Source organism: Macaca thibetana, chromosome 6 (genome assembly GCF_024542745.1).
Source record: "Macaca thibetana thibetana isolate TM-01 chromosome 6, ASM2454274v1, whole genome shotgun sequence".
NCBI classification, from domain to species: domain Eukaryota; kingdom Metazoa; phylum Chordata; class Mammalia; order Primates; family Cercopithecidae; genus Macaca; species Macaca thibetana.
In genome coordinates, this window is record NC_065583.1 from 872,278 (window position 1) to 898,234 (window position 25,957).

General features: G+C 53.1%; 1 protein-coding gene across 13 annotated transcripts; it reads left to right on the forward strand.

The window, feature by feature from the left end:
- The first annotated feature begins 504 nt into the window (after positions 1 to 504).
- MGAT1 (alpha-1,3-mannosyl-glycoprotein 2-beta-N-acetylglucosaminyltransferase) lies at positions 505 to 20,684 on the forward strand. Of its 13 annotated transcripts, none has more exons than XR_007726205.1 (5): positions 974 to 1,610; positions 1,892 to 2,315; positions 9,721 to 9,839; positions 10,268 to 12,165; positions 14,480 to 15,959. XR_007726205.1 is itself a non-coding variant. In XM_050792712.1 (4 exons), exon 4 carries the CDS (start codon positions 18,245 to 18,247, stop codon positions 19,580 to 19,582), a length of 1,338 nt encoding a protein of 445 aa, XP_050648669.1. In that variant the 5' UTR covers positions 1,013 to 1,610; positions 1,892 to 2,315; positions 9,721 to 9,839; positions 18,119 to 18,244; the 3' UTR covers positions 19,583 to 20,684. The 13 variants fall into 13 exon arrangements, 11 of the variants coding, with proteins under 11 accessions (XP_050648671.1, XP_050648668.1, XP_050648670.1 ...); XR_007726206.1 differs by having other exon boundaries at positions 10,268 to 10,357; positions 14,490 to 15,959; XM_050792712.1 differs by lacking the exons at positions 10,268 to 12,165; positions 14,480 to 15,959 and adding an exon at positions 18,119 to 20,684 and having other exon boundaries at positions 1,013 to 1,610.
- Positions 20,685 to 25,957: the final 5,273 nt, after the last annotated feature.

A 25,957-nucleotide genomic window follows, 5' to 3' on the forward strand; every position in this document is an offset into this window, starting at 1 on the left:
TCCAGGGTGCGGGAAAACCGCGGGGCACATTTGGAACTCGGGTCCGACGTCTGAAGGAGCGGAGGCCGCTTCCGAGGAGCCCGGGGCACGCCGGGAACGGCCAGGCCGCCCTCCTCCCGGCAGCCTCGGGGGCCCGGCCACAGGGACCAACAGCACCTGCCGGAGGGCGGGAAGGTCCTGCCTCGTCAAGGGAGGCAGCGAGAAACGGCCGCGATGAACGAAATAAAACCTTCCTTCACTACTGGGACGCAGCTCGCGTCCGAGGAAGCAGAACACACAGGCCGCGGCGCTTTCCGAAAGGCTTCGCGCCGGGACCCGCGACCAGCACGGAGGCCCCCACCCTTTTTGAGAAGCCGGGTCTAGCGGGCCGTGGCGGGGCGACCTTTGGGCGGAGGCAGAGGGCAGGGCTGCCCCGCACAGGTTCCGCCCCCACTTCGGCGTCCTCGCCCCGCCCAAGCCCCGCCCAGCAGCCCAAGGGCCAAACCCCCGTGACGCATGCGTGCTGCTTCCCGCGCGCCTCCACCTGCCGTGCGCTTCCGCCGCTGGCCAGGCTCTTCTGCCCCTCCCCCTCCTGTACGGCCGCCACTCTGCGCCCGCCTTCCTTCTCACAACCTGGTTCTGCCCACACCTGCCCTTCAGCCTCGTGAACAGTGGCTGTCGAACAATCTCAGGCCCTGCAGACCCACCTCCCTCGCTCCCGTGGTGGCGGTGGTGAAGGGCTGGGGACGTGGGGTAGAAAAATGGGCGGGATGTGGGAGGCCGCGGTGCCGGGGCCCACTTCCGGAGGACGGGCGGAAGTGGCTGCGGTGGATGGTGGGAGGGGGAAGGAGTGCGAGGGGAGGGCCGGGCCGCTGGGGGTCGAGGGGGTGGGGCCTGGGCCGGCGCTGGGGATCGGGCCTGGGGCCTGGATTGCTACCCGGGCGGGCCGCGGCTCTTAGCCGAGGCGGGGCGGGCGGGAACCAGGTAACGAGCCGGCTCAGTTAGGGCGAGGGTCGTCCGCAGGGCGGCCGGGTGGGGGTCGGAGTCCATGGAGGGTCGCAGTGTCACCCCCTTCTCCTGTGAACTCGGGGCACGGGGTTCCGGGGGAAGGGTGGGAGGAGTTACATTGTTGGAGGGGGTGGAGGTCGTGTGGACGCCACGCCCCTACAGGAAGGAAAGGAGAGAGTGTGTGTCTGTGTGGGGATGTGTGTTTAGGAATAAACTTGGAGGGGATGGGGCGACATCCGGGCTGAGAAATAGGAACACTGTGGGGCTGCTGCAAGCAGGACTTGGGCCTTAAACATTCCAGGAGAGTGTTCTTGGGAGTAGCCCCGGGAAGGACTTTAACAGAGGTTGGGAATTATATCTCTGGCACAGTTTTGCAAGCGGAGGGGGAGCTTAGTTGAAGGAAAAGGAGCAAAGAATGCATGTAGAAGATGCCACCATCTCGGTCTGGAAAGGATTCATTAGTTTAGTTGAAGAGGGCTGGTGGATTAAAACACTTAGCACCCTAAGAAGCTTGGGAGATTCGATCATTATGTTGGGCTTTAGACAGGCGGGCAGAAGAAAGGGCATTCTCTTCTCGATTTCTTAGAAGACAGTCTCCGGTTACTTTTCTGTGGCGAGAATGGGTACGACCCATCTTTTATCCTGAATCGCGTATATGTTTGTACATATATAATGTTTATATTATATGTGTTTGTATATAAACACACTATTGAGGTGACTGTGTTCTGGCGTGCGATACGTGAGTTAAGTAGGTGCTTTGTATAACCTTGCGGAGTGTTTAAAGTTTTTTGATGATAGAATCTAGTATGCACTCTTAGGTGGGGAGTGGAAACTAGAAGGTTTTAGGACTCTATTTGGGTATGTGCTAGATTAGAGAGTGTTATAATGTTTAAATGTTCTGCAGGTTAACACGAAAATCTGCCACCTGGGCCATGCCGCTTCTAAGGCCTGTTTCTTATGAGCCTCCGCAGAAGACAGATGGGCCAGTTCTTACAGTGGATAACTTCCCCTGCCTGAGCAAGAGATGGGATAGTATCTGGGATCTGCCCATCACCAGACTCTGAGCTTAATAAGGCAGCTGAATGAAGGGAGGTAACGGACCCCTGAGAGGGGCACTGAAGTCTGTAGTGGGGGGGGAGGGGCCTGGACACACCCCTTCCCCCCCAGACTCCTCCCTGTCAGGGTCAGCTCAGCCATGGACTTTGGACCTGGATAAGAAGAGAGAAGCTGCACTTTGGTGGATCTGATTTGGGATTCTCAGTTTTGAAAATGGAGTGCTGAATGGGGGTTTGATGATCTCCTGGGGAGCAACTGAGACAAGAGGAAAGGTAAGGCTCCTGTCTTATTTCCCATTTAATGTCTTACTGCGCGTGTGCAGAAGTTGTTGAGCGGGCGAGTTTGCGGAGGCTATTATTCCGGAAATCTTATCCAGATGGGTGCACTGGAAGCTACACCTCTCCATTACTCTGTCCGGGTGTAGACCTGTTCCCCATCTGTCCTTACCCAGGCTGGATGAGTGACTTGTAAGGGATTGTGAGCAATGGCAATTGAGGGGTTTGGCCAAGGAGAACATGCAAATAATTCAGGCTTCCGAAGGGAGGTTGGATTAGATTACCTTTAAAGGCCCTTCCAACGCTGAGATAATAGGATTCCAAGTCAGTCTGGGTTAAGACTGGAATGGATTACCTAGGAGAGGCAGCTGCTCTGTTTTGGGGAGCTAACTGAAAAGGACTGCTGGTGGGAGGAGAAGGCGGGAATGGTCTAGATCACCTCCTAAATTGTCTCTCTTCCTCTTTCTATAACAGGAGCTTAGCCCATGAAAGCTCAGGAAAAGAGCAGAGGAACCGAACACAGGTTTGGGAATCAGGAAGGAGTACTTGTGTTCTAGCTTTGACTTTTTTAGTCAGTGTGCAACCGTACACAGGCCATGTTCTCTTCACCTACAAAATGGGGAACACTGACTTTCCAGGTCCCTTACAAGTTGTTACAAGGAGCCAATGAAACAATGAAGGATTTTGAAAAGTATCGGGGCCATGTACATAGGAAACAATAGCATTGACATTGCTACATGTGCCTTAAAAGCGCAGAAAACTCTGAATCAGGAGTTCTGTATTCTTGTTGAAATAGTGTTGTGCTGGCAGAAGCCTAAGAAGATGTCTTTAGGTAAAAGCCTGAATTTGTTTCATCATCTTGTTGTTAAGCAGTACTTGGGATCATCAAGTTATAGAACAGGCGAATGGATCCAAGGAGAACTTGGATTGAAGATTCTTGCAGATACTACATTGGTCCTTATGGCTCTGCAGTCCAATTTCAGTGTGCCCCTTTGAGGTAGCTGATGAAAGAGGGGGTGGAGGGATGCCTAAGCCTTGAGGGCAAGTGTCTGACTAGGAATTGGTACTGCATTTCTTGGAGTGAATGGTGGTCTTTGCCTTCCTGTGCCATATCCTCGTTATCTTTCCAGCTCTTTAAGATGACGTTGCTTTCCAGACTGACATCTTTTTGCCCTTCATATTTTCTCAGGCTGTATTCCCACTAAAAGCAGCCCTGTTTGTCTTTATCTTCTCACTTCCTGTCTGCTCCCTTCTTCAATTCCAGTTTACCTGTGCCAAGATGCCTGCTTTTCCCAGTGACCACACACAGCAGAAAGGAGAGGTGGAGCACAGTGTTGGGAATTTGGAGAGACAGTAGGATGTGGTGGCCTGGGCAAAGGGCAGGAAGCCTGGCTTCTGGCAATCTCTGCCTCTCCCTAGCTCAGTAACACCCAGGCCTCACATGTTCCTTGAGGATGGGTGCCAGTGAGGTCATCTGCAAACTGAAAATCCTGTACTTATGCCTTACTTTCCGTGTTAAATTTTTTTCTTCCACCGCCTGCCCCAATCTTTCCTTTTTTGCCACAGGAGTTTTCCTCACTCCCTCCAGCGGCCTGAGCGGTGGGCGGTGGCCTGGGTGGAGCTGCTGCTCCCAAGCTGTTCTTTCTCCTCTGATTTGATGCCTGGGGCAGCCCCTTTGAAGCCGGGCTGCTCCTTTATAAGGTGTGGGTCTCAAGGTGGGTATGCCACCTTCCCCAGCTTCACCCAGCACATTTCTGGTGTTGGTCTTTGCTTAGATACAGGTCACAGTGGTCCCTCAGGGACATGTGATGCCACGGTGCCTCCTCAGCCGTCTCTGGGATCCCAGGTACCAGGGAGTTGTGTATTTGCGTAGTGCTTCCATCGTGTCATCCATCAATCTGTTTTGTCCGGTTTCCCTCACCACTTTGTTGTGAGGAGAACACAGCAGGGATTCTTTTCCCAGTTTGAGGGGAAGCTTCGGAAGCCCTGAGTGGGAAGGGTTTGCCTAAGGGTAGAGTGGTCGGCACTGAAATCACCTCCCAGGGCTGTGCTGTTTCCACAGCATCTGACCTGACAAGGGCCATCTGGGTCCTGCAGACCTCCAGGGAGAGAAGCTCTGTACCCGCCAGACAGCCACTCTGGTGGAACGTTTCCTCCTTAGAGTGAGCAAGCTTTCCTCTCCCTGACCTCCCAGGAAATGGGAGGGCAATTTCCTGGAGCAGTTTTCACTTCCTTTTCATCCTTTCAGTTCTTTTTTGTTGGTGGTGGAGTGGGCAGGAGAGTATTGTTCCTCCTAATTCTGGTTTAATCCTGTGACTGTTTATACTCTTGTTTTTTCTTTTTGCACATAATCCAATCCCAGGCCCACCCCCAGAATCCTGGGCCCTTGTTGCTATCCTTCTTACCCCCAATCACTGCTCCCCATGTAACCTCTATCAAGAGTTCAGAGCCTCTTTTCAAACCCAGGTCAGTTTGGCACTCATTTACCCTGGTTTCTTGCCTCTCAGACCAAGTGCTTTCTTTTGCCTCCATCACGCCCATTCTGATTCTCTAACCAGGCCCTTTCTTTTTGAGATGGTCTCTTGCAGTCCAGGAATTTCTCCTTTTGAATTTTCCTGTGAGCCTTGGGATTTAAACAAAGGGTGGTAGAGAGGGGGTGTGCGTTACAGTGCACAAACAGCCCTCATACTGTTTCCCCTTCACCTGCCTTAGATGGAGAAGTATCAGGGTTAGTGGTGGGAATCTGACATCTCATGGGCTGATCTTCCCTCACCTTTCAGCACCCCCTGATGTCTGTCCTTTCTCCTGGAAGGTGATTTTGGCTACTCATGTCTTGGATCTACAAAACAGTGTTTCCCAGCCTTTTCACTTTTAGGAAACATAATTGTTTTTTTCCTTTACGCCTGACACCTAGTGTGAGTGTGCAGAGCCCCCAGGCCCCTGACTCTTGTTCATTAGAGAAACATAAGGCAGAGGTGACAGACAACTGGCCTCTGACTGGCACACCCTCCTGGGCTCGAGGCTCCTGCCACAGTGCACACAGTCAGCTAAAGTGGAGGCTACGGGCTTCCTGCACACTGCACACGGCGGGCCTCGGTGGGCCTGCTCTTCTCCTGCTCCTCCTCCAGGTCTGGGCTCTGGCCACTTCCGCGGAGGCTTCAGGGCAGCACCTGAGAAGACACAGAGCCCTCTTAGAACACTGGCGCTGGAGGATGTGTGCGAGGGTGGATGGGGGGGCGCGCAAGAGTGCCCCGTCTAAAACCTGGCCGTGCTCCCCACCGGGTCTTGTGGCTTCCAGCACGTTGGCATTTACCCTGAGCCTCAAACTGGTTATCTGTAGAATGGGGATGATACCCTCCGCAGAGCTCCTGAGGCTTGAAGGAGAGCCCGAGGGAGGGTTTGGCCCCTGAGGCCTCTCACTATGCCTGGTAACCCTTTAGCAGTTTTGATTTAGGTCCTCGCCTCCACGCAGGGGCCTGCAGGGTACGCCGGGCCCTTTGTTTCTCTAGAACCCTGTACGATTCGTGGTTTCATGTAGAAACAAGTTAGTGAGCAGTCAGTTCAGTCAGTAACCACAGGCCTCAGAGTTCCGGGCTGCTGCGTGCTCTGGCACACGGGGGAGGGGTTGATGTCAGGGGCGTGGGTCCTGATCATATGGCAGCAGCCCTTCTAGGGGAAGTCAGCTACCCAGCAGCCAGTAGCCCTCGGCTATCCACCCTCACTGCCTGGGGTCCCATGGTGAGAGTGGGCATCCAGCTTCTGCAGAGGGCCAGGCCGGACGGAGCTGGGGAGGGAGTGGGGCTGGCTCCTGGCTTGCACCGGCCTTGTGGAATCCAGGCCTCAGACCTGATCGCTGGCGAAACAGGCTCTATGCGCCAGAGCCCCTGGTCTTCTGCCTCTCTCCTCCTCCTGGCCAGACTTTGCTCCTGGCTCAGCCACAGGTATTTGCTATGGAAGAGCTGTCCCTCCCTCCCCTCGGCGGGCCTGGGTCCACCTCCACCTCCTCTTCAGTTCCGCACCTTCCTCCCCTTTAAAACACCAGCCAGGCGCAGACCGGTTCTGGGCTTTTCCATGGTGCTCCCGCCAAAGCTTGTGACCCAGTCCTTCCCGCCTAGGGCTCGTGGGCCTACCCTGCTGACAGGTCTCTCTCTGTTTACTTAGAACTAACGCTCTCATTCCCCACCCACAAAGGAAAAACAAAAGGGAAGAAGCCACAGCTGGCCCTGGCTTGCTTTGGCACAGGTGTTTTCCCCCAGCCCCGCGTCGGGCACCCTGGTTCCTCTTCTGCCCTTGCCCCACGCGCCCTGGGGCCCCCACCCAGGCTCCCTCAGCCTCCCCTGGGTTGGGGCGGGGGCACCGGCTCCCAGCCCTTGGCCTGGGGTTTGGTGAACGCCTTTCCTGGACCGCGGGCCCACTTGAGGCGCGGCTCCAGGCAGGGCGGCTGCGCTGGGGGGCCGAGGGCAGGGGTGGGGTCGGGCGTCCACCCTCAGGGTTGCGCCAGGGAGCAGGAAAGCCGACTCCCGAAGTTGGGGGCCTGGGAAAACTTGGGCCCTGGGTTGCCTGAGAAGCGGCGGGGAAAGGAGGCGGGCCAGGAGGAGGGGGCCGCGGACGCCGGCCGGGGGGCGGGACGCGGAGGGCGGTCGGTCCCGCCCGTCAGTCCGCCCCGCCCCGCCCCGCCCCGCCCCGCCCCGCCTGCCTGGGAAGGGCCACGTTGCCCGCCCGGGCGGTCCGGCCCCGGCGCGCCGCAGGAAGGGCTGGCGAGTCGAAAGGCGAGGCGGCCGCGGCAGCGCCCCCGGGCGGGCCAAGTTCGGGGCCAGGACGTTGGGAGGCCCGGGTGAGTAGCGGTCCGGGGACGGAGGTCTGACCGGGGGAGGCCTCGCGGGCGGCGAGAGGGAGCCCCAGGGACGTCGGGTCGCCCGAAAGCCCCGTGCCCGTGAGCGCGGGCGAGAGGGCGCTTGGCTGGGGAGCGGCCCGGGCCGACCCGGTCCCGGCTGCGCCTTAGTCCTTCCCGAGCCGGGAGGGTGGAACTTCGCTTCTGCTTTCGGAATCCCGGGCCTCCAGCTGTTGGAGGAGGGAGGGCTCCGCGGACTGGGGAGGATGTTGTGAAACTCGGCCCAGGGCGTCCGTGGGTGCGGGGCAGGGAGGGGGTGGGAGTGCCCGGAGGGTTTGCGGAGCGAGACTGGGGAGGTGGCCTTTCCCCCAACCTCACTCCAGCATCCTTTCCCCAAGTTAATAGAGGTGGATTCTCCTCGGCAGAAAGGACATGTTGACTCAGAGTTGAAAAATATGTATAATAAATTGGCAAGAAAACTTTTCTTCCTACCTGTTTGCTAACGTGTGTGGAGTAGAGAGCCCCGGGACGTGCAGTGCCCGCCTCTGGTAAACTCTAGTAGAGGGACTGTGGCTGGCCGGCTCTGTCTCCCGCAAGGCTGAAGCTTCACTTTGGTTAACCCTTGCTGCTGTAGCGGGTCTACTGTTTTGTTTTAGAACATCACTGGCTGAGAAGTTGTCCAACTTTATTTTCCGTCTTTTACAATATTTTTTCAGGCCATGTAGCCTTTACTCTTACATGCTCACATCATCCAGGGTCTGCCTTCCATCAGGAATCACTGGGTCCTGGTCCTTCCCAATTCCAGGGACCATTGAGCTCACCCATATCCCTGCTTCTGTGTCTTATTCTCACTGTTAAAAGCACTGCAGTATGTCTGATCTCAGTGGCCTGTGTAACAAGGGAAACTCATTATTGTTTGGGGCATTAGGGAAATTGTCACTATCCTCAGTATCCAGGCACTGGTACCTTGTGATGAACCAAATCAACCCGTCACCTTGTAGATGAGAGAACTAAGGTACGAGTGGGTCAAGCGACTTGTCCAAAGTTGCCTTGCTTGCTGGCTGGATCGCCTGAATCCCAGGCCTCATGCCTTTTGTGGCACTTACTTGTATTTAGCTCTTCTTTTCCAGGATGAATAACCTTTATCCTTTCCCTCCTAGGTCTTATTCTCTAAACCCTTGAATTATTTAGTGTATCTTCTCTGACTACCTTTCTTTTTTTTTTTTCCATCCTGAAATTATGGGCCTGGTACATCATACAGGAGTCCAGCCAAGGTCTAAGAATGAACATGAAAGTAGTTCAGTTAGATTTCCATTATCTGTGACATGTCTATATTTTCTGGAATTTTTACGTAGTGCTTTTTAACATTAAGCAAAGCAGAGATAGAAGGGAAAATCTGTTACAATTTCTTCCACTTCTATACTTAATTTTAAAGCTAAATATAACTTCTCTCTTATTGCTCATGATTGGAAGTTGACTATCTGGTGTTCACTTGCTGTTTAAGAAACGTTTTTTGCCAGATAAAGGAAATAGGCTGGAGAATACCATGGCATCAGAGTGTTAGAAAGGCTCTCACAGCTCCTAGGCAGTCCTTCAAATGATTCAGAAACTGAGTGAGCCCCGTAGGGGTGGGTAGCACCCACCCAGAGCCACCTGGGTTTTGGCTGAAGGGTTTGGTACTGAAAAGACACACTTCTCATCTCCCACCCTGGTGCAGATGTCTTTGTACTTGGTGGTGTGGATTGGCTGTGTCACTTCCCTAAAGGAGTTGTGAAAACTCCAGAAAATGGAAGTCAGTTTTGAGTCTGTGCCTTGCATGCCAGTCTCATAATGATATCGTTAGGAACTCAGGTCAGGATTAAGGACAGTTGTTCTACTTAAAAAGGAAGGTGTAGCAGATTGTATTTTCCCTAAAGGGCCTCACCCGTAAGTATCCCCTTCCACATGTAGTTATCGTTTGACATTGTCCACTTCCCACCCAGTGGTGGGGTTTGTGATTCTCTCCCCGTGAATGTGGATAGGAACTTGTGGTTCCCTCGATCAGTGAGTAAGACAGACCTGATCCAAGGCTGAATCAGGAGCAGGATACACCTTCACCTGGCTTGCTCGCTTTCTTGGAACACTCACCTTTGGAATGCAGCCACCACTTCCAGTACGTTTCCGGCCCACATAGAGGGGTTCTAGCGAGCACCCCTGCCAGTAATGTCTCAGCTGCCGCCAACATCATCCTACAGACATGTGAGAGACCTGAGAGCCTCCAGGGGAGTCGAGCCTTCAACTTTTGAGTCTTTCAGCCTCAGGCATGGTAGAGCAGAGACGTCCCTCCCCTCTGTGCTGCCCTGTCCACGTTTCTGACCAATAAAAACTGTGAGAAAGAGTAAGTGATAACTGCTGTTTTAAGCCACTGAATGTCGAGGTAATTTGTCATGCAGGAGTAGATACCTAATAAGGAAGGGGCACGAGTGGAGACAGGGCCTCAGTGTTCGGACTTTGTACTGAGCACGGAGAACAGGGAGGACTCTTGCCCTGCTTGTCAAGATTATCTGGATTCTCTTTTTCTCATCGCTTCAGGTACTGCTGGCTGCATAATGAATCACCCCAGAACTCAGTGGCTTACAGCAACAGAATCATTTCACTAACGTCTCAGCTATGTGGTTCTTGCTTGTGGTCTTTCACACGGTCGCAGTCAGGTATGGCTGGGGCTGGGATAATCTGGAGGGCCGTGTCCTGTGTCTAGCAGCTGATGCTGGCTGTCAGCTGGGACCTTAGCTGGGGCTGTCAGTTGGAATACCTAGAGGGGTCATGTCCGTGTAACGGGGTCCTGTCCGTGTAACGGGGTCCTGTCCGTGTAGCGGGGTCCTGTCCGTGTAGCGGGGTCCTGTCCGTGTAGCGGGGTCCTGTCCGTGTAGCGGGGTCCTGTCCGTGTAGCGGGGTCCTGTCCGTGTAGCGGGGTCCTGTCCGTGTAGCGGGGTCCTGTCCGTGTAGCAGGGTCCTGTCCGTGTAGCGGGGTCCTGTCCGTGTAGCAGGGTCCTAGGATTAAGCATCTTAAGAGGACCAGGTGGAAACTACTGCCTTTTATGAGTTAGTCTCCAAGTCACATCGCACCTCTTCTTCCCAGAACCAAAGGGAGGGAGCACAGACCCTGCGCTCTGGAGCCAGGACTGTCTTTGTCACTTGTAAGAAGAGCGTATGGAATGGGATATGTGCGGTCATCTTTGGAAAATGTAACGCTTCACGCTCTTGCTGCTGCTTTGACCGTCTTTCCCCCGGTTTCGCTAACAGTGTGAGCAGTCTTCCGTCTATAGCCGCTTGAACCTCACGCATGTGCCAAGCACTGTGACGGGCACAGAAGTCAGAGCCTTCTTTCCTGAGGAGGAAGGTGGGAGTCAGGTGCGTGTGGCCACAGATTCTGTTGTGGTGTGGAGAGAGTGCTGTGGGAGTGCAGCCACAGGGAGGCCTGGCTCTGTCTGCGATGTTGCAGAAGGAGTCACCTGAAGTGGCCTGAAAGGATGTGTGGGCGGCTGGCAGGGTGTGCCATGGGCCAGATTTCAGGGTGAGGGGCCAGCTGGAGCAAAGACCCAGCAGTGTCCAGGTTTGCTTATTGGGGAAAAAGCATCCTGCTGAGGCCGGAGTGCAGGGTCCCTGGGGTGGGTGGTGGGAGGTCAGGTTGGAAAGGGATGTTTGAGCCAGTCTGTAAGAAGGGCTTTGTATGTCATCATAATGAGTTTGAGTTTTATTTGGTGGGCAGTGCAGCCTCTGATGGCTTTAAGGCAAGTTAATGTGACCAGACGTGCTTGTCAAGAGGGATGCACCGTTGCTGTTGGGAGGGTTTGTGAGAGGGAAGCAGGATGAGTGACAGGTAGACCAGCTGGGAAACTACATCAAGAGTCCAGACTTAAGACAGTCCTTCCTACGAAGGAGTGAGTTCAGGTTAACGGGCTAGAGGGCTTGACATGGGCTGCTAGCAATCAGTGAGTAACTTTGTACTTCCATTCTCACAGTTTTGAAGTTTTTGGGCCTAGACGTATTTCAGAATTCAGAATTTTTGGGGTTTTGAAAAGGTGATCTGGTGAATTTACTCTGTAGTGGAAGATCAGAAGCAGCACAGCATAAGCCACCATGTTTATTTCTGTAGCAAAATGTATGAATAACCACAGCAGGAGAGATAAAAGACTATAAATAGCCCCATATTAGATCAGATCAGATTTTAGCAAATGAGCTTGGATGAGGCTTTACTGCCAATTGAGTTTAGAAAACTTCTGTTTTTTAGTGCTTCTTGGATTTGGCAGTTGCAGTTGAGGAACTGTGGATGTGTTTAGATCCCAGGCACATCTGCTGAATGTTGAGGGCCCTAGCACAGCGGCTTGGTGGTGCTGGTGGAGCCAATCCCTGTCTTCATGTAGCTTGCAGCTGAGGGGACTTGAGAGAAATCGAGCAGGTGGTTGCGCTCATTGCTGTTGGTGAAGGGTAGGTGGACCTTATGTGGTCCCAGGCGTCAAGGAAGGCATCTTGGCAGAGACACGACAGAGTGTGCCAGGTGAAGAAGATAGGGAAGAGCAGAGCTGGCTCAAGGGCACATGCACAGACCCCAAGGGTAGGGTTGGCCATTGGGGTGCCCGATGGGAGTGTGGTAGAGCGGAACAAAGAGAATGGGGAGAAAGGAGTGAAGTAACTGACCAGTATTTACGTGGTCATGCCGGGCACTGTTCTAAACACCTAACATGGCTTATCTCATCTGATCTTCACAGCAACCCAGTTTGAGTCTCAGAAATGTGACAGAACGTAGGGTGACGCCTCTGGGCTGTCTGGCTTGCCTTTGTTACTGCTGCACGCTCCTGATGGTGGCCTGAGCAGTGCTTCCTGGAGGATCAGGTCACCGCTGCTGGCCAGGGTCTGGGCTTGACCGTCCTTTTGGGCACAGCCAGCTGTGAGAGATGTGTGGCTCCTGGTTCCTGTGTGTGCACACAGCACTAACTTCCAGGCAGAGCTGAGGATCACATCCCAGAAATTACATGGGTAAACAGTAGGAAAATAGCACTGGGGCCCAGGATGAGCCTATGTGAAGAAGCAGGTGGGCTGGAAATAGGGGTGTCATGTATTCTTACGGCAAGAGGAGCAAGTTTGAAGCACAGGGCTGTGGGGTGGAGAACAACGGTCCAAGCACTAAAGTGGAGGCCAGGGCTGGGCTGGGGCAGCTTTTCCTGTGGGCTCTCCAGCCACTGCAGATGTGTGCAGAAGTAAAAACCCAGTCAGAAGATTGCTTTGACCTGCATGACTTAGAAGGGTGGGGCAGGAGGTCCTAAGTGTCAGGTAGTGGGTGTGGGCCACAAATTCTAATGTTTGGAGAAGAGTAAAAAGTCATCTAAAGCGTGCAGAAGTCGTCTGGAGGGTCCCATGAGGCTTTGCCATAAGGGCTTGCAGGTCGTTGATAAGTCAGGGACGGGCTATCCCTCTAGCCCCTTTTTTATTTCTTTTTCTGGGATGGAGTCTTGCTCTGTCATCCAGGCTAAAAGGCAGTAGCGCCATCTCAGCCCACTGCAACCTCCGCCTCCCAGGTTCAAGGGATTCTCCTGTCTCAGCCTTCCAAGTAGCTGGGATTACAGGCGCACACCACCACACCCAGCTAATTTTTGTATTTTTATTTTAGTAGAGATGGGGTTTTGCCATGTTGGCCAGGCTCCTGACCTCAGGTGATCTGCCTGCCTCGGCCTCCCAAAGCTCTGGGATTACAGGCTTGAGCCACTGAGCCCAGTGTGGCCCCGCCCTTCTAAGCCATGCAGAGCAGCACTTCGGTGAATAGAGTTCAGTCCCTCTTCTCCATCCCCATACTGTTATATAAAGTCTTTTTCTTGCACAGTCATTTAGGAGGCGAGAAGTTGGGAGACAGGGAATCCTGGCCATCAGATTGGAGGGGAAGTTCCAACATGGACAACATCCTGAGGGGAAAGCGAAGAAGAAACTGAAACTCTGCCGGGCACCGTGGCTCACTCCTGTAATCCCCGCACTTTGGGAGGCTGAGGAGGGTGGATCACTTGAGGTCAGGAGTTCAACACCAGCCTGGCCAACATGGTGAAACCCCGTCTCTCTTAAAAATACAAAAAGTAGGCCGGGCGCGGTGGCTCAAGCCTGTAATCCCAGCACTTTGGGAGGCCGAGACAGGCGGATCACGAGGTCAGGAGATCGACACCAGCCTGGCCAACATGGTGAAACCCCGTCTCCACTAAAAACAAAAAACTAGCCGGGCGAGGTGGCGGGCGCCTGTAGTCCCAGCTACTCGGGAGGCTGAGGCAGGAGAATGGCATAAACCCGGGAGGCGGAGCTTGCAGTGAGCTGAGATCCGGCCACTGCACTCCAGCCTGGGCGACAGAGCGAGACTCCGTCTCAAAAAAAAAAAAAAACAAACAAAAAACAAAAAGTAGCTGGGCATAGTGGCAGGCGCCTGTAATCCCAGCTACTCGGGAGGCTGAGGCAAAAAAGTCGCTTGAGCTTGGGAGGCAGAGGTTGCAATGACCTGAGATGATCATGCCACTGTACTCCAGCCTGGGCAACAGACAGATCGAGACTCTGTCTCAAAAAAAAAAAAAAAAAAAAGGAGATAAAGAAACTGAAACTCTTCTGTGCATCACTCTTTTCTTCCACATAAAGTTTCTTAAAAATAAAATATGGGGATATGGCCCACAGCTCTGAGTAGCTTCATCCATGTGTGTGGCCCCAGCTGGGCACAGCAGTGAGGCCAACTGAAACAGTGTTTGCCTGAATTCCTCCGCCACTTGATGACATGTATCTAATTGATCTGTAGTGTGTGAGCCCTGACATAATAGGAATTTAATTGCACAGGTACGTGGAAATGGACTTGAGGTTTCTGAGAAGGCATGTCCTGGAGCGGTGGGGGTGGTTGGTTTCTAGGAAGAAGACAAGTGGTGGTGAATGCTGGCAGGGGCTGGGGAAATCTCCCCAGGAGGGAGACAGAATCCAGGTCTCTTTAGACGCCCTTCAGGATCAGCCCTTTTAAGCCAGATCTGCTGGTTTGAGAGCCCAGAGCCTCAGAGATTAGATCTGAGGCCCAAGGTTTCAACCAGGATTAGAGAGTAGGCTGTGAGGCAGAGGGTGACTGGCAGAGCTGTCGGTGTAAGAGGGTGCATGCCTGAAGCTTCCAGGTGTGAAGGGTAGATCAGAGGCAGGACAGTCAAGGAGTTATGGTCTGGAAGGGCAGCTGGCTGGGAATTCAGGAGTGTTTCAGATCCTTTCCAGTAGTGTGGTCTGGTAGAGCTTAGAGGGTAGGTGGGACCATGCCTTTTTCTCATTGGTTTGTGTCCTGATTCCTTCCCAGAGCCTGGCAGAGAGCAGGTGTGTGATGCATGTTGTCAGGTGACTGACGGAGGAATTCAGGGCGAACAGATCATCTCAATTTGCCTTGCTGACGTGCCCAGCTGGGGCGACACTGATGGATGAAGCTATTCAGAGCTGTGGGCAATGTCTACATATTTGACTGTCAAGAAGCTTCATGTGGAAATAGCTTCAAACTTACACAAATTGCAAGAATAAAAAATAGTATAAGGATACTCGTACACACTGTCTTTACTCAGATTCACTTGTTAATATTTTGCTCCATTTGCTCTCCCTCTCTATGTATGCAGTATATTTTTGTTCTGAACCATTTAAGAAGTTGCATCCATTCTAAGAATTGGAATTAATCAGTTATCACTGATACTTTAACCTACTGTCCATATTCCAACTTTGTCATTTTACCCAATAATGTCTTTTTTAAAAAAGTTTTTTGAGGTTTCATTGACATACAATTGATATAAATATGTGCAATAAACTGCATATAAAGTGTACAATTTGATGTTTTGACAAATATATGTGTGTGTGTGTATATATATATATATATACCTATAAAAGTATCACCACAATCAAGATAATAAACATATTCACCTTTCCAGAAGTTTCCTAAAGCCCCTGTGTAGTAACTACCCCACTGCCCTTCTCTGCCTCCATCCCCAGGCAACAACTGATCTGCTTTCTGTCATATAGATTAGTTTCTATTTTCTGCAGTTTTATGTCAATGGGATCATAGTGTATATGTTCTTTTTTATTTTTCCCAAAAAGACCCATATTGTGTATTTATTTGGAGATTGAACACAATTGTGTATGTCAGTGATTTATTCAGGTTTTTTTGCTGGATATTATTCCATTCTATGAGTAAACCACAATTTGTTTATCTGTATTTCCCTGTTGATGGGCCTTTGGGTTATTTCCAGTTTTGAGTGATTATGAATAAAGTTACTATAAACATTCCTGTATAGGTTTTTATATGGACATGGCTGAAAGTAGAAAGGAAGTGTGGCATGCAGGAGAGACAGTGGAAAGGAAGTGTGGCAGGCAGGAGAGACAGTGGAAAGGAAGTGTGGCATGCAGGAGAGACAGTAGAAAGGAAGTGTGGCAGGCAGGAGAGACAGTGGAAAGGAAGTGTGGCATGCAGGAGAGACAGTAGAAAGGAAGTGGGGCATGCAGGAGAGACAGTAGAAAGGAAGTGGGGCATGCAGGAGAGACAGTAGAAAGGAAGTGGGGCATGCAGGAGAGACATAGAAAGGAAGTGGGGCAGGCAGGAGAGACAGTAGAAAGGAAGTGGGGCAGGCAGGAGAGACAGTAGAAAGGAAGTGGGGCAGGCAGGAGAGACAGTAGAAAGGAAGTGGGGCAGGCAGGAGAGACAGTAGAAAGGAAGTGGGGCAGGCAGGAGAGACAGTGGAAAGGAAGTGGGGCAGGCAGGAGAGACAGTGGAAAGGAAGTGGGGCATGCAGGAGAGACATAGAAAGGAAGTGGGGCAGGCAGGAGAGACAGTGGAAAGGAAGTGTGGCATGCAGGAGAGACAGTAGAAAGGAAGTGGGGCAGGCAGGAGAGACAGTGGAAAGGAAGTGTGGCATGCAGGAGAGACAGTAGAAAGGAAGTGGGGCATGCAGGAGAGACAGTAGAAAGGAAGTGGGGCATGCAGGAGAGACATAGAAAGGAAGTGGGGCAGGCAGGAGAGACAGTAGAAAGGAAGTGGGGCAGGCAGGAGAGACAGTAGAAAGGAAGTGGGGCAGGCAGGAGAGACAGTAGAAAGGAAGTGGGGCATGCAAGAGAGACTGGGGTTGGTTGTAACAGCCTGTATCCCTGGGGAACTAGCTCACTCACCAGAGGACATTATGAGGGTTCTGCCCTGGCCCCCTTGTGATCCAGACACCTACCACTAGATCCCACCTCCAGCACCACCACACTGGGGGTCAAATTCCAGCATGTGTTTCAGAGAACAGACCATATTCAAGCTATATAGCGTAGCTACATAATTATTATAATACTATTAATAAGACCATCTTGGCCTTGGGAATTTTAAGTAGCACCTTTATTATATATTATATTTCTTTGTGTATTGACTCTGTTTCTGGAGCTTAAATTCTATTTCACTGGCTGGTCTGTTTGTTTATGTACCAGTACCACACAGTTGTAATTACGGAGGTTTTGTAGTATGTGATATATGTATGTGTGTGTGTATATATTTATAATTTTTTTGAGACAGAGCCTCACTGTCTTGCCCAGGCTGGAGTGCAATGGCACAGTCCAATCACGGCTCATTACAGCCTCAGCTTCCCAGACTCGGGTGATTCCATCTCAGCCTGCTAAGTAGCTGGAACCGCAGGTGCATGCCACCATGCCCAGCTTTTTTTTTTTTTTTTTTTTTTTAATTGTAGAGACAGGGTCTCTCTGTGCTGCCCAGGCTATTCTTGAACTCCTGGGCTCAAGTGATCCTCCTGCGTTGGCCTCCCAAAGTGCTGGGATTGCAGGTGGGAGCTACTGCACCTGGCCAGTATGCAGCATTTTAATATCTGGTAGGGCTAAATCCCTCCTCACCTGGCCAGTGTGCAGCATTTTAATATCTGGTAGGGCTAAGTCCCTCCTCACCTGGCCAGTGTGCAGCATTTTAGTATCTGGTAGGGCTAAGTCCCTCCTCACAGCTTATTTTTACTGTTTTCCTAGTAGTTCATGTGAACTTTATTGTCAGTTCGTCTAGTTCCATAAAAAGGTATTTTTATTGGGATTTTTGATGATGCTGAGATGTCCTGACCAAGAAAAAGGGATGTTCAAATGTTCTTTTGTGTCTTTCAGGAATGATAGTTTTGTTCACATACGTTTTGAATGTTTAAGTTTATTTAAGTTTATTTCTAAATATTCTCTCATTTCTCTGGCTTTTGTAAGTAGGGTTTTCTCATCCATGTTTTCTTCTCATGAGTCATTTGTGGATATAAAGGCTATCCATTTGTGTATGTTGATTTTTATATTTGATTACCTTGCTCAGTTCATTGATAGCTTGGTTTAGTTTGTTACTGATTTTCTTAGAGTTTTCCAGGCATATTCTCACAAGTAAAGATAATAGAAATAGTTTGCTTCTTTTCCACTTCTGCTTTGAATTGTTTTTTTCTTGGTTCATTTGCATTGACTGCTTCCTCCAGCAAAATGTCAAATAACCCTGGAGGTGATAGGCAGCTTCATTTTGCTCCTGACATTCGTGGGGTGCCCCTGGTGCTTCCCTGTTAGGTGAGGGATTAATTTTAGCCCTGAGGCGTGATATTTGATTTTAAAAATCAGTAATCTTGGGGCAGTTGGGTTAGAGGAATGGTAGGCGGATGCTCTCACTCCTTGCTCCTCCCTCCTCCTTCCCCGCTGGAGGGAAATGAGTTCCCACAGGTGGAAAGAGAGGAGTTAGGATTCTTTTTCTCTCTGCCTCTGCCAGCATCACATTCTACCTCTCCCTCAAGAACATGTTGCTGAGAGTCAGCATACACGTGGACTCCGCAGAGAGCTCTGGAATCAACCTCCTGGCCCTCCTCCACCCTCACGCTTGGCCTTTGCCTGCCCCCCACATTCCTCTACCTGTGGGGTGTGGAGCCACACGCCTTTGTGTGACGGTTTGTTTTCTCTCTCCTGTCTTTAGGTGCATGGCTGCTTGCTAATCCCATAGTCCAGAGGAAGCATCCCCAGGACTGCAGGCAAGGGAGCCGGGCAAGCCGCGGGCAGCCTTGAACCCTCCGCTTGCCTGCCCTCCCCGGTGGGGGCCAGGATGCTGAAGAAGCAGTCTGCAGGGCTTGTGCTGTGGGGCGCTATCCTCTTTGTGGCCTGGAATGCCCTGCTGCTCCTTTTCTTCTGGACACGCCCAGCACCTGGCAGGCCACCCTCAGTCAGTGCTCTGAATGACGACCCTGCCAGCCTCACGCGGGAAGTGATTCGCCTGGCCCAAGACGCCGAGGTGGAGCTGGAGCGGCAGCGTGGGCTGCTGCAGCAGATCGGGGATGCCCTGTGGAGCCAGCGGGGGAGGGTGCCCACAGCGGGCCCTCCCGCCCAGCCGCACGTGCCTGTGACCCCAGCGCCAGCGGTGATTCCCATCCTGGTCATCGCCTGTGACCGCAGCACTGTTCGGCGCTGCCTGGACAAGCTGCTGCACTACCGGCCCTCGGCTGAGCGCTTCCCCATCATCGTCAGCCAGGACTGTGGGCACGAGGAGACGGCGCAGGCCATCGCCTCCTACGGCAGCGCGGTCACGCACATCCGGCAGCCGGACCTGAGCAGCATCGCGGTGCCGCCGGACCACCGCAAGTTCCAGGGCTACTACAAGATCGCGCGGCACTACCGCTGGGCGCTGGGCCAGGTCTTCCACCGGTTTCGCTTCCCCGCGGCCGTGGTGGTGGAGGATGACCTGGAGGTGGCCCCGGACTTCTTCGAGTACTTCCAGGCCACCTATCCGCTGCTGAAGGCCGACCCCTCCCTCTGGTGCGTCTCGGCCTGGAATGACAACGGCAAGGAGCAGATGGTGGACTCCGGCAAGCCCGAGCTGCTCTACCGCACCGACTTCTTTCCCGGCCTGGGCTGGCTGCTGCTGGCCGAGCTCTGGGCCGAGCTGGAGCCCAAGTGGCCGAAGGCCTTCTGGGACGACTGGATGCGCCGGCCGGAGCAGCGGAAGGGGCGGGCCTGCATACGCCCCGAAATCTCGAGAACGATGACCTTTGGCCGCAAGGGTGTGAGCCACGGGCAGTTCTTTGACCAGCACCTCAAGTTCATCAAGCTGAACCAGCAGTTTGTGCACTTCACCCAGCTGGACCTGTCCTACCTGCAGCGGGAGGCCTATGACCGGGACTTCCTCGCCCGCGTCTACGCGGCTCCGCAGCTGCAGGTGGAGAAAGTGAGGACCAATGATCGCAAGGAGCTGGGGGAGGTGCGGGTGCAGTATACCGGCAGGGACAGCTTCAAGGCCTTCGCCAAGGCTCTGGGTGTCATGGATGACCTTAAGTCGGGGGTTCCGAGAGCTGGTTACCGGGGTATTGTCACCTTCCAGTTCCGGGGCCGCCGTGTCCACCTGGCGCCCCCGCCGACGTGGGAGGGCTACGATCCTAGCTGGAATTAGCCTGTCCTTCGTGGGCCCCTCCTTACCACATCATGAGCTGAGGTGGGACCACAGTCCCCAGGCTGCATCGGCCTGCCTGTGTTTCCCTCTTAGGTGCATTTATCTTTTTGATTTTTCCGAGTGGCATTTAAGTGCACAAATGATAACGTGAGGATGATTCTCCCGTTCTCAAGGGAGTCAGATCAGGGGAACTATTCTAGGGTATGTTGTGGGGTATTAAGCAGGAAACCACTGTGTGGTAGGGGACACTGGGCTTGTTGAGGCCAGAAATGTCCACGTCCTGAGTGTTCTCCTGGAGCATGTGTGGAGGGTTTGGCAACGTTTGCCCTCTTGACCAGACCCTTCTCCCTGCCGTGGCTTTTCCAGCCAGGGCATGAGCCCTCCTTCTATACCTGTTCCCTTTCCCCCAGTGGGGGCTGGGTCATGGGAGAAGGGGACATATTTGTGGCCAAAATGATACTAACCAAAGGGGCTGCCTTGTCAGGGCCTGGTGGAGTTGGTGGGTCACTGGGGCTCACTGCCTCGTCCTTCTCTCCTGTCTCTGACCCCCACTCAGCCCTTCTCTCCCTGCAGCCTAGCAGTTTATCATTCTGAGATGGAAAGTTGAAGGGGGCAAGCAAGACCTCTCCTCAGCCTATGCCCAGCTGTCAGGGGAGAGGTGCAGGGAGGAAGGCCTTGTGCTGGGACAACCGTTCTCTTGCCTTACCTCGGAGAGGGACTGTGCCCTGACTCCTCCTTTCTGAAAATCAGTCCCCTCCCTGTTGCTCTAGGAGGCTCCTGCTGGCTTGGTAGAAGACAGAATTCGATCCGCGTGTCCCTTTTTCCTCTGGGGTTTGGCGCATAGGCTCCTCCCTGCAGGCTGTGGCTCTGGTGGCCTCTCAGCATGAGGTGGAGCAGTGACCAGGACGCCTCTGGCCCAGTGCTGCCCAGCCTCCCTGCCCACTCCCAGGCGCCCCATGTCCTCACAGGCCAGGATGCCATGGCAGGGTGGAGAGGACTTGGTGGATTTTTGCTTCTTGCCTGACCTCAGTTTCATGAAAGAAAGTGGAAGCTACAGAATTATTTTCTAAAATAAAGTAAAGGCTGAATTGTCTGAAAAATATTTGTGTGTGTGTGTCCTGGAAAAGGAGGTGACAGGCGCGGGAAGAAAGGAAAAGGGAGAATGAAGAGTTAAGGAGAGGGCTAGATGGGTGGGAGGAAGCAAAGTTGAGGAAGGAAAGTGGATGAGTGGGAGAGAAAAGCCAGCGACAGCCCAGGGGATGGGGGCCAGGGGGGAAAGGAAGTGCAGGCCACACGGTAGAGAGGACCCCCAAGCCGTGCTCCTGCTGATCATCCTGTAGAGCCAGGAGGCCGCAGCAGGAAAGCTGGTGAGTGTCTCCTGCTTCTGCCTCCTGCTGGCTGGGCAGGCCTGGTCTGGGGAAGAACCAGCTCCTCCGATGAGGGTGGTCCCTGAGAGGTGCTTTGTGCCCGGTGCCCTCTGCTGACCCAGGCAGTGCTTACTGAGTGCCCTTTATCACCTGCTGGCGAGCCTCAGGGTGCACAGCTGATACCAGGGTTGGCCTCACAGTGGCGCTTGGACTCCCAAACACAACCCTGGTGAGAGTGCCTGTTTTGCTAACACCCAGAACACATACACAGACAAAACTGTTACCTATGCATATCACATGCAACATTCTGAGAGTTTCTGTTCTCCACTAATTCATTTAAAAGAACAAAACACGGCCAGGCGCAGTGGCTCTAATCCCAGCACTTTGGGAGGCTGAGGTGGATGGATCACGAAGTCAGGAGCTCAGGACCATTCTGGCCAACATGGTGAAACCTAAAAATACTTTACTAAAAATACAAAAATTTGCTGGGCGTGATGGCGAATGCCTGTAATCCCAGCTACTCAGGAGGCTGAGGCTGGAGAATCACTTGAACCCGGGAGGCAGAGGTTGCGGTGATCCGAGATCATACCACTGCACTCCAGCCTGGGCGACAGAGCAAGACTCCGTCTCGGAAAAACAAAAAGCAAAACGCTTTTTGTGACCATGAACTTGGTTTCCTGATTTCCTGAGTGGGTTTGAAAACTCAGGGCTAGGCCGGGCGCGGTGGCTCACGCCTGTAATTGCAATACTTTGGGAGGCCGAGGTGGGTGGGTCACCTAAATTCAGGAGTTTGAGACCAGCCTGGCTAACATGGTGAAACCCCATCTCTACTAAAAATACAAAAATTAGCCGGGCGTGGTGGCAGGCACCTGTAATCCCAGCTGCAGGAGGCCGAGGCAGGAGAATCACCTGAACCCAGGAGGGGGAGGTTGCAGTGAGCTGAGATTGCGCCACTGCACTCCAGCCTGGGCGGGAAGAGCAAAACTCCGTCTCCAAAAAAACCAAACCAAACCAAAACAAAAACCCCGGGCTAGCAATGTTCTTGGCAGAAACTACTTTGGAGCTCCACACCACATGGTGGCAGAGGCATGTGGGGAGCTGTGTCGAGGCCGTGGCCTTGGGAGCAGCTCTGACCTCCCATCTGGGCTCAGAAACCAGTGTCAGACATCCATTTTATTTTAACCCTTGAGATTTGTGTGTGGAGTGGGTTTTGCCTTCCCCTGTTGCTTAGATGGGTTATTTAGCCCTACTTTTTTGTTAAATAAGGGGAGATGGTCGTTATCTGTGCTTTGCAGATGTGGAGTAGACCAGGAGATAGCTGCACTGCGCCCTTCCCAGTGGAGCCAGGAGGAGTTTGGCTGCCAGGCTCCATGTCCTTAGCATTTCATGCAGCTAACCAAGTGCATTGTTCTGAGTGCTCCATGATAAATACGAACTTACTTAATCCTCAGAGCAAGCCTCGGTGGTGAGTACTGTTCTGCTCTTGTTTGACCGGTGAGGAAGCAGGCACACAGAGGTTAACTTGCCCAAGGTCACACAGAGGGTTGTGGGAGAGCCGGATTGGAATGAACTCTGCTGTCAGCCACTGTGTGATGCTGGACTGTTCCATTCCAGCCTTTACCGCCTCTTCCAGGCCATTCCCCAGCTGCACTTGGATTCTCAGGCCAGGCACCGGTGGTCTCCTGTGAGGGTGGTGAGGGGGCTGGGTGGCTCGGGGAGGTCCGGGAGAGATGCGGGAGGAGTAGAGCTTGGGGCCTGCGGGGCCAGAGGACACCCTTACAAGACAGACTGGATCTCAGGCTCCCGAAGGAAGGAGCACCTTCAGGGGTCTCCTGGTGTTCCCCCGTCAAGGCTTGCTCAGGTGGTGTGCATGTTTGCATGGCGGCTGCCTCCAGACCCCGAAGCGCCTGTGGGTACCAAAGCAAGTGGAAATGCCAGATGGAAAAGCTCTGTTACTCAGTGCTGTAGAGTTCAGCCAGCCTCCAGTCTGCAGGTTTACAGAGCTGTCTTTCGCCTGGCTGCTGCTGCTGCTGCATTCCTGCTTCTGCCTCCAGCTGTGACCACCTCCTGCCACTCCTGCTGTCGCTGCAGGTTCCTGCTCGCTCTGTCTCCAGGACACACTGCCTTCCCGGCAGCCTTCCCTCCTCAAGCCTCTTGGCCTTTGCAATCCTCTTACCTGGGTCACTGATGGGATCTCATTTGTGTAGATTTGAGTCACCCCCAGTGTAGACAAATGTCTGATGGAGTCTGGCCAAGGCTCTCCTGAGCCTTCACTGGGCCCTGCATCAGAACCCTGCCAAGGCTGTGGGGCAGGGGAAACTGAGACAAAGCCCTCAGGGCAAGCCAAGAGGGTGAGAGGTGGGGGGCATTTAGAGGGTTAGATACAGAGCACCCCTTTAAAAATACCAGCTACTGGTTTTTTATATTACATGTTCATTTTAGATAATCAAAACAGACTGCACACGCTCCCTCCTATGTGTTTACGCGTGGGTGGTGTATCCTACCACACGTCTTCCTCACATTTACACGTAATGTGCATAGATAAAACATTTACCACCAAAACCCATAGCGTTATGTACATATTTGTCTAGCTTTATATAACTTTACATAACATATGGATTTATATAACAGAAGCTTGCCCTCTTTCTGAAATAACACGGGATTTCAGGCTCCCTGATGAGACTTCTGTAGAGGTCAGTGTTTTGCCACCAGAGGTCTTTCAACCTCCATCTGTTCTCCCACCTACCCACATTCTGGCCCCTGGCAATTCACAGGGAATTGACACTAGGAAGTAGACGCCAGGGGCCATATTTCCTGGAGACCAGCCTGGTGGCCGATGTCACAGAGTGCGGTAGGACTGGGCCGGCCCTGCTCTGGGCCCATGACCTGCGTGTCTGACTTGGGTCCAGCTGTTCTTCCTGCCAGAGCTCTTCCTGTGAGGCGGGGGTAACACAACCTTCTGTGGTAGCTGTGGGATTAATCTGTGTGGCTGCATTGTGAGCAAAGTCTGGTGGAAAGCTCTGTCTCCACTGCTTTCCTTTTCCTGCTGTTCACCTTGGCTCCCTCGACACTTAATCCCCCCCACATGTGTCTGGAGTGAGCAGAGCGGGGGCAGTTGACAGAAAGGGGGCCGGGTAGTGCCAAGGCTGTTGCTTTCCCCCACTGCCTCCCTTGGCTAACGTGAAGTCTGACTCTTTATACCAGAACTGGAAGACAGTGTGTCAGAATAGATTCAGTCGCAGAGCAGGAAGCAGGATCCCAGCGCCTGATGGAGATGAGAGGTCGGTGGTGCAGGGCTGGCGTGGGGGTTCCCCCACCATCAGGGCCCAGATTCCTTCTTAGGTCTCAGACCCACTCTTCTTAGCACGAGGCGTCCATACCAGGTGTCATTTCTTGGCTGCGGGAGCTCCAGCCAGCACACGTTTTACGTAGGAAGGAGGAGGAAGGAAGAAGGTAAAGGGTGGATGGCAGCTGCCTCCCCCTCTCCTGGAAGCTCACGGAGCGCTGGGTCAAAACTCCCTGGGTGGAACCGGAACACACAGGCACCCCTGTCAGCAAAAAGAGGCTGGAAACAGTATTTCTGAAGCTGAATCAAATTAAGATTCCTGTTACTAAGGAAAAAGGGAGTGATTGTATGGGCAACTACAGGGACCACCATACACGGTGCCTGGAAGACCAAGCCTGTGACAGTGACCAGGGATTTGGAGAAGGCAGGGTGATGGAGACCTTTAGGGGACTGCATTAGGAACCCTGACCTGGAGAGGGACAGAATCAAACCTGCAGGCCCCTAACCCTAGTGGGTTGTTTGAGAAACCTGTCCCGTGCCAGGGGGCTGAGCCTTCTGAGTCATGAATGAAAACTGAAATTCCTGAAGGCCACACACAACCCCGCCACACCCTTCCTGGTTCAGCCACCAGGGAACAGGAGAGGGGAAGGGGGGGCAAGCCTCATTCTTTTTTTTTTTGACACGGAGTCTCACTCTGTCACCCAGGCTGGAGTGCAGTGGCACGATCTTAGCTCACTGCAAGTGCTGCCTCCCGCATTCATGCCATCTCCTGCCTCAGCCTCCCGAGTAGCTGGGACTACGGGCGCCTACCACCACGCCCAGCTAATTTTTTGTATTTTTAGTAGAGACGGGGTTTCACCGTATTAGCCAGGATGGTCTGGATCTCCTGACCTCGTGATCCGCCCACCTCGGCCTCCCAAAATGCTGGGATTACAGGCGTGAGCCACCACGCCCAGCCTGTTTTTCGTATTTTTTAGTAGAGACGTGGTTTCACTGTGTTAGCCAGGATGGTCTCGATCTGCTGACCTTGTGATCCACCTGCCTCAGCCTCCCAAAGTGCTGGGATTACAGGTGAGCCACCACGCCCGGCGCAATCCTCATTCTTTATAGAATAAAAGCAGTCTGCAGACGGCCTTCGCTCACGTTCCACTCACTGCAATGTGGTCTAGCTGCCTTCCCTGCAGGAGGTGGGTTGCACCCTCAGTGCAGCAGCCCTGCATCTAGTCAAAACATCTCAGCACAGCTGTAAGAAGAGGAAGATGGCTAGAGACAGGCAACCTTCCCTGCACGGACAATGTGGCAAGTCTGTCAAAAGCCTCCTTTGGAAATACTGTCAAAGTTTTTATTTGGGAAAAGGGCAAAACCTTTCAGGATTAGGAGTAGGTGAGTGGCAATCAGGCCTCACCCTTCACCGAGGGCCTTCCCTGAGGAGGGGCCTGCAGGATGCTGGCAGCGGAATGGGGCTGTGTGGCTCCTAGGTTAGGTCATGACAGGAGACGGCCTCTTCCTGATTCTTGCTAGAACAGGCACACCTGGGGCCTTGAGCTCCAGGGAGCTCATGGGAGACATCTGGCTACTCTGAGCTCCTTGCTGGAGAGGCCTGGGGAGTGGCCCACAGCTACCGTCGCCCACAGGGGCTGATGACGTCCCCGGCCAGCATCTAACACCACCACATGGGACACCCCAAGCAACTACTGCCCAGCCGAGGGCTGCCTGAATTTC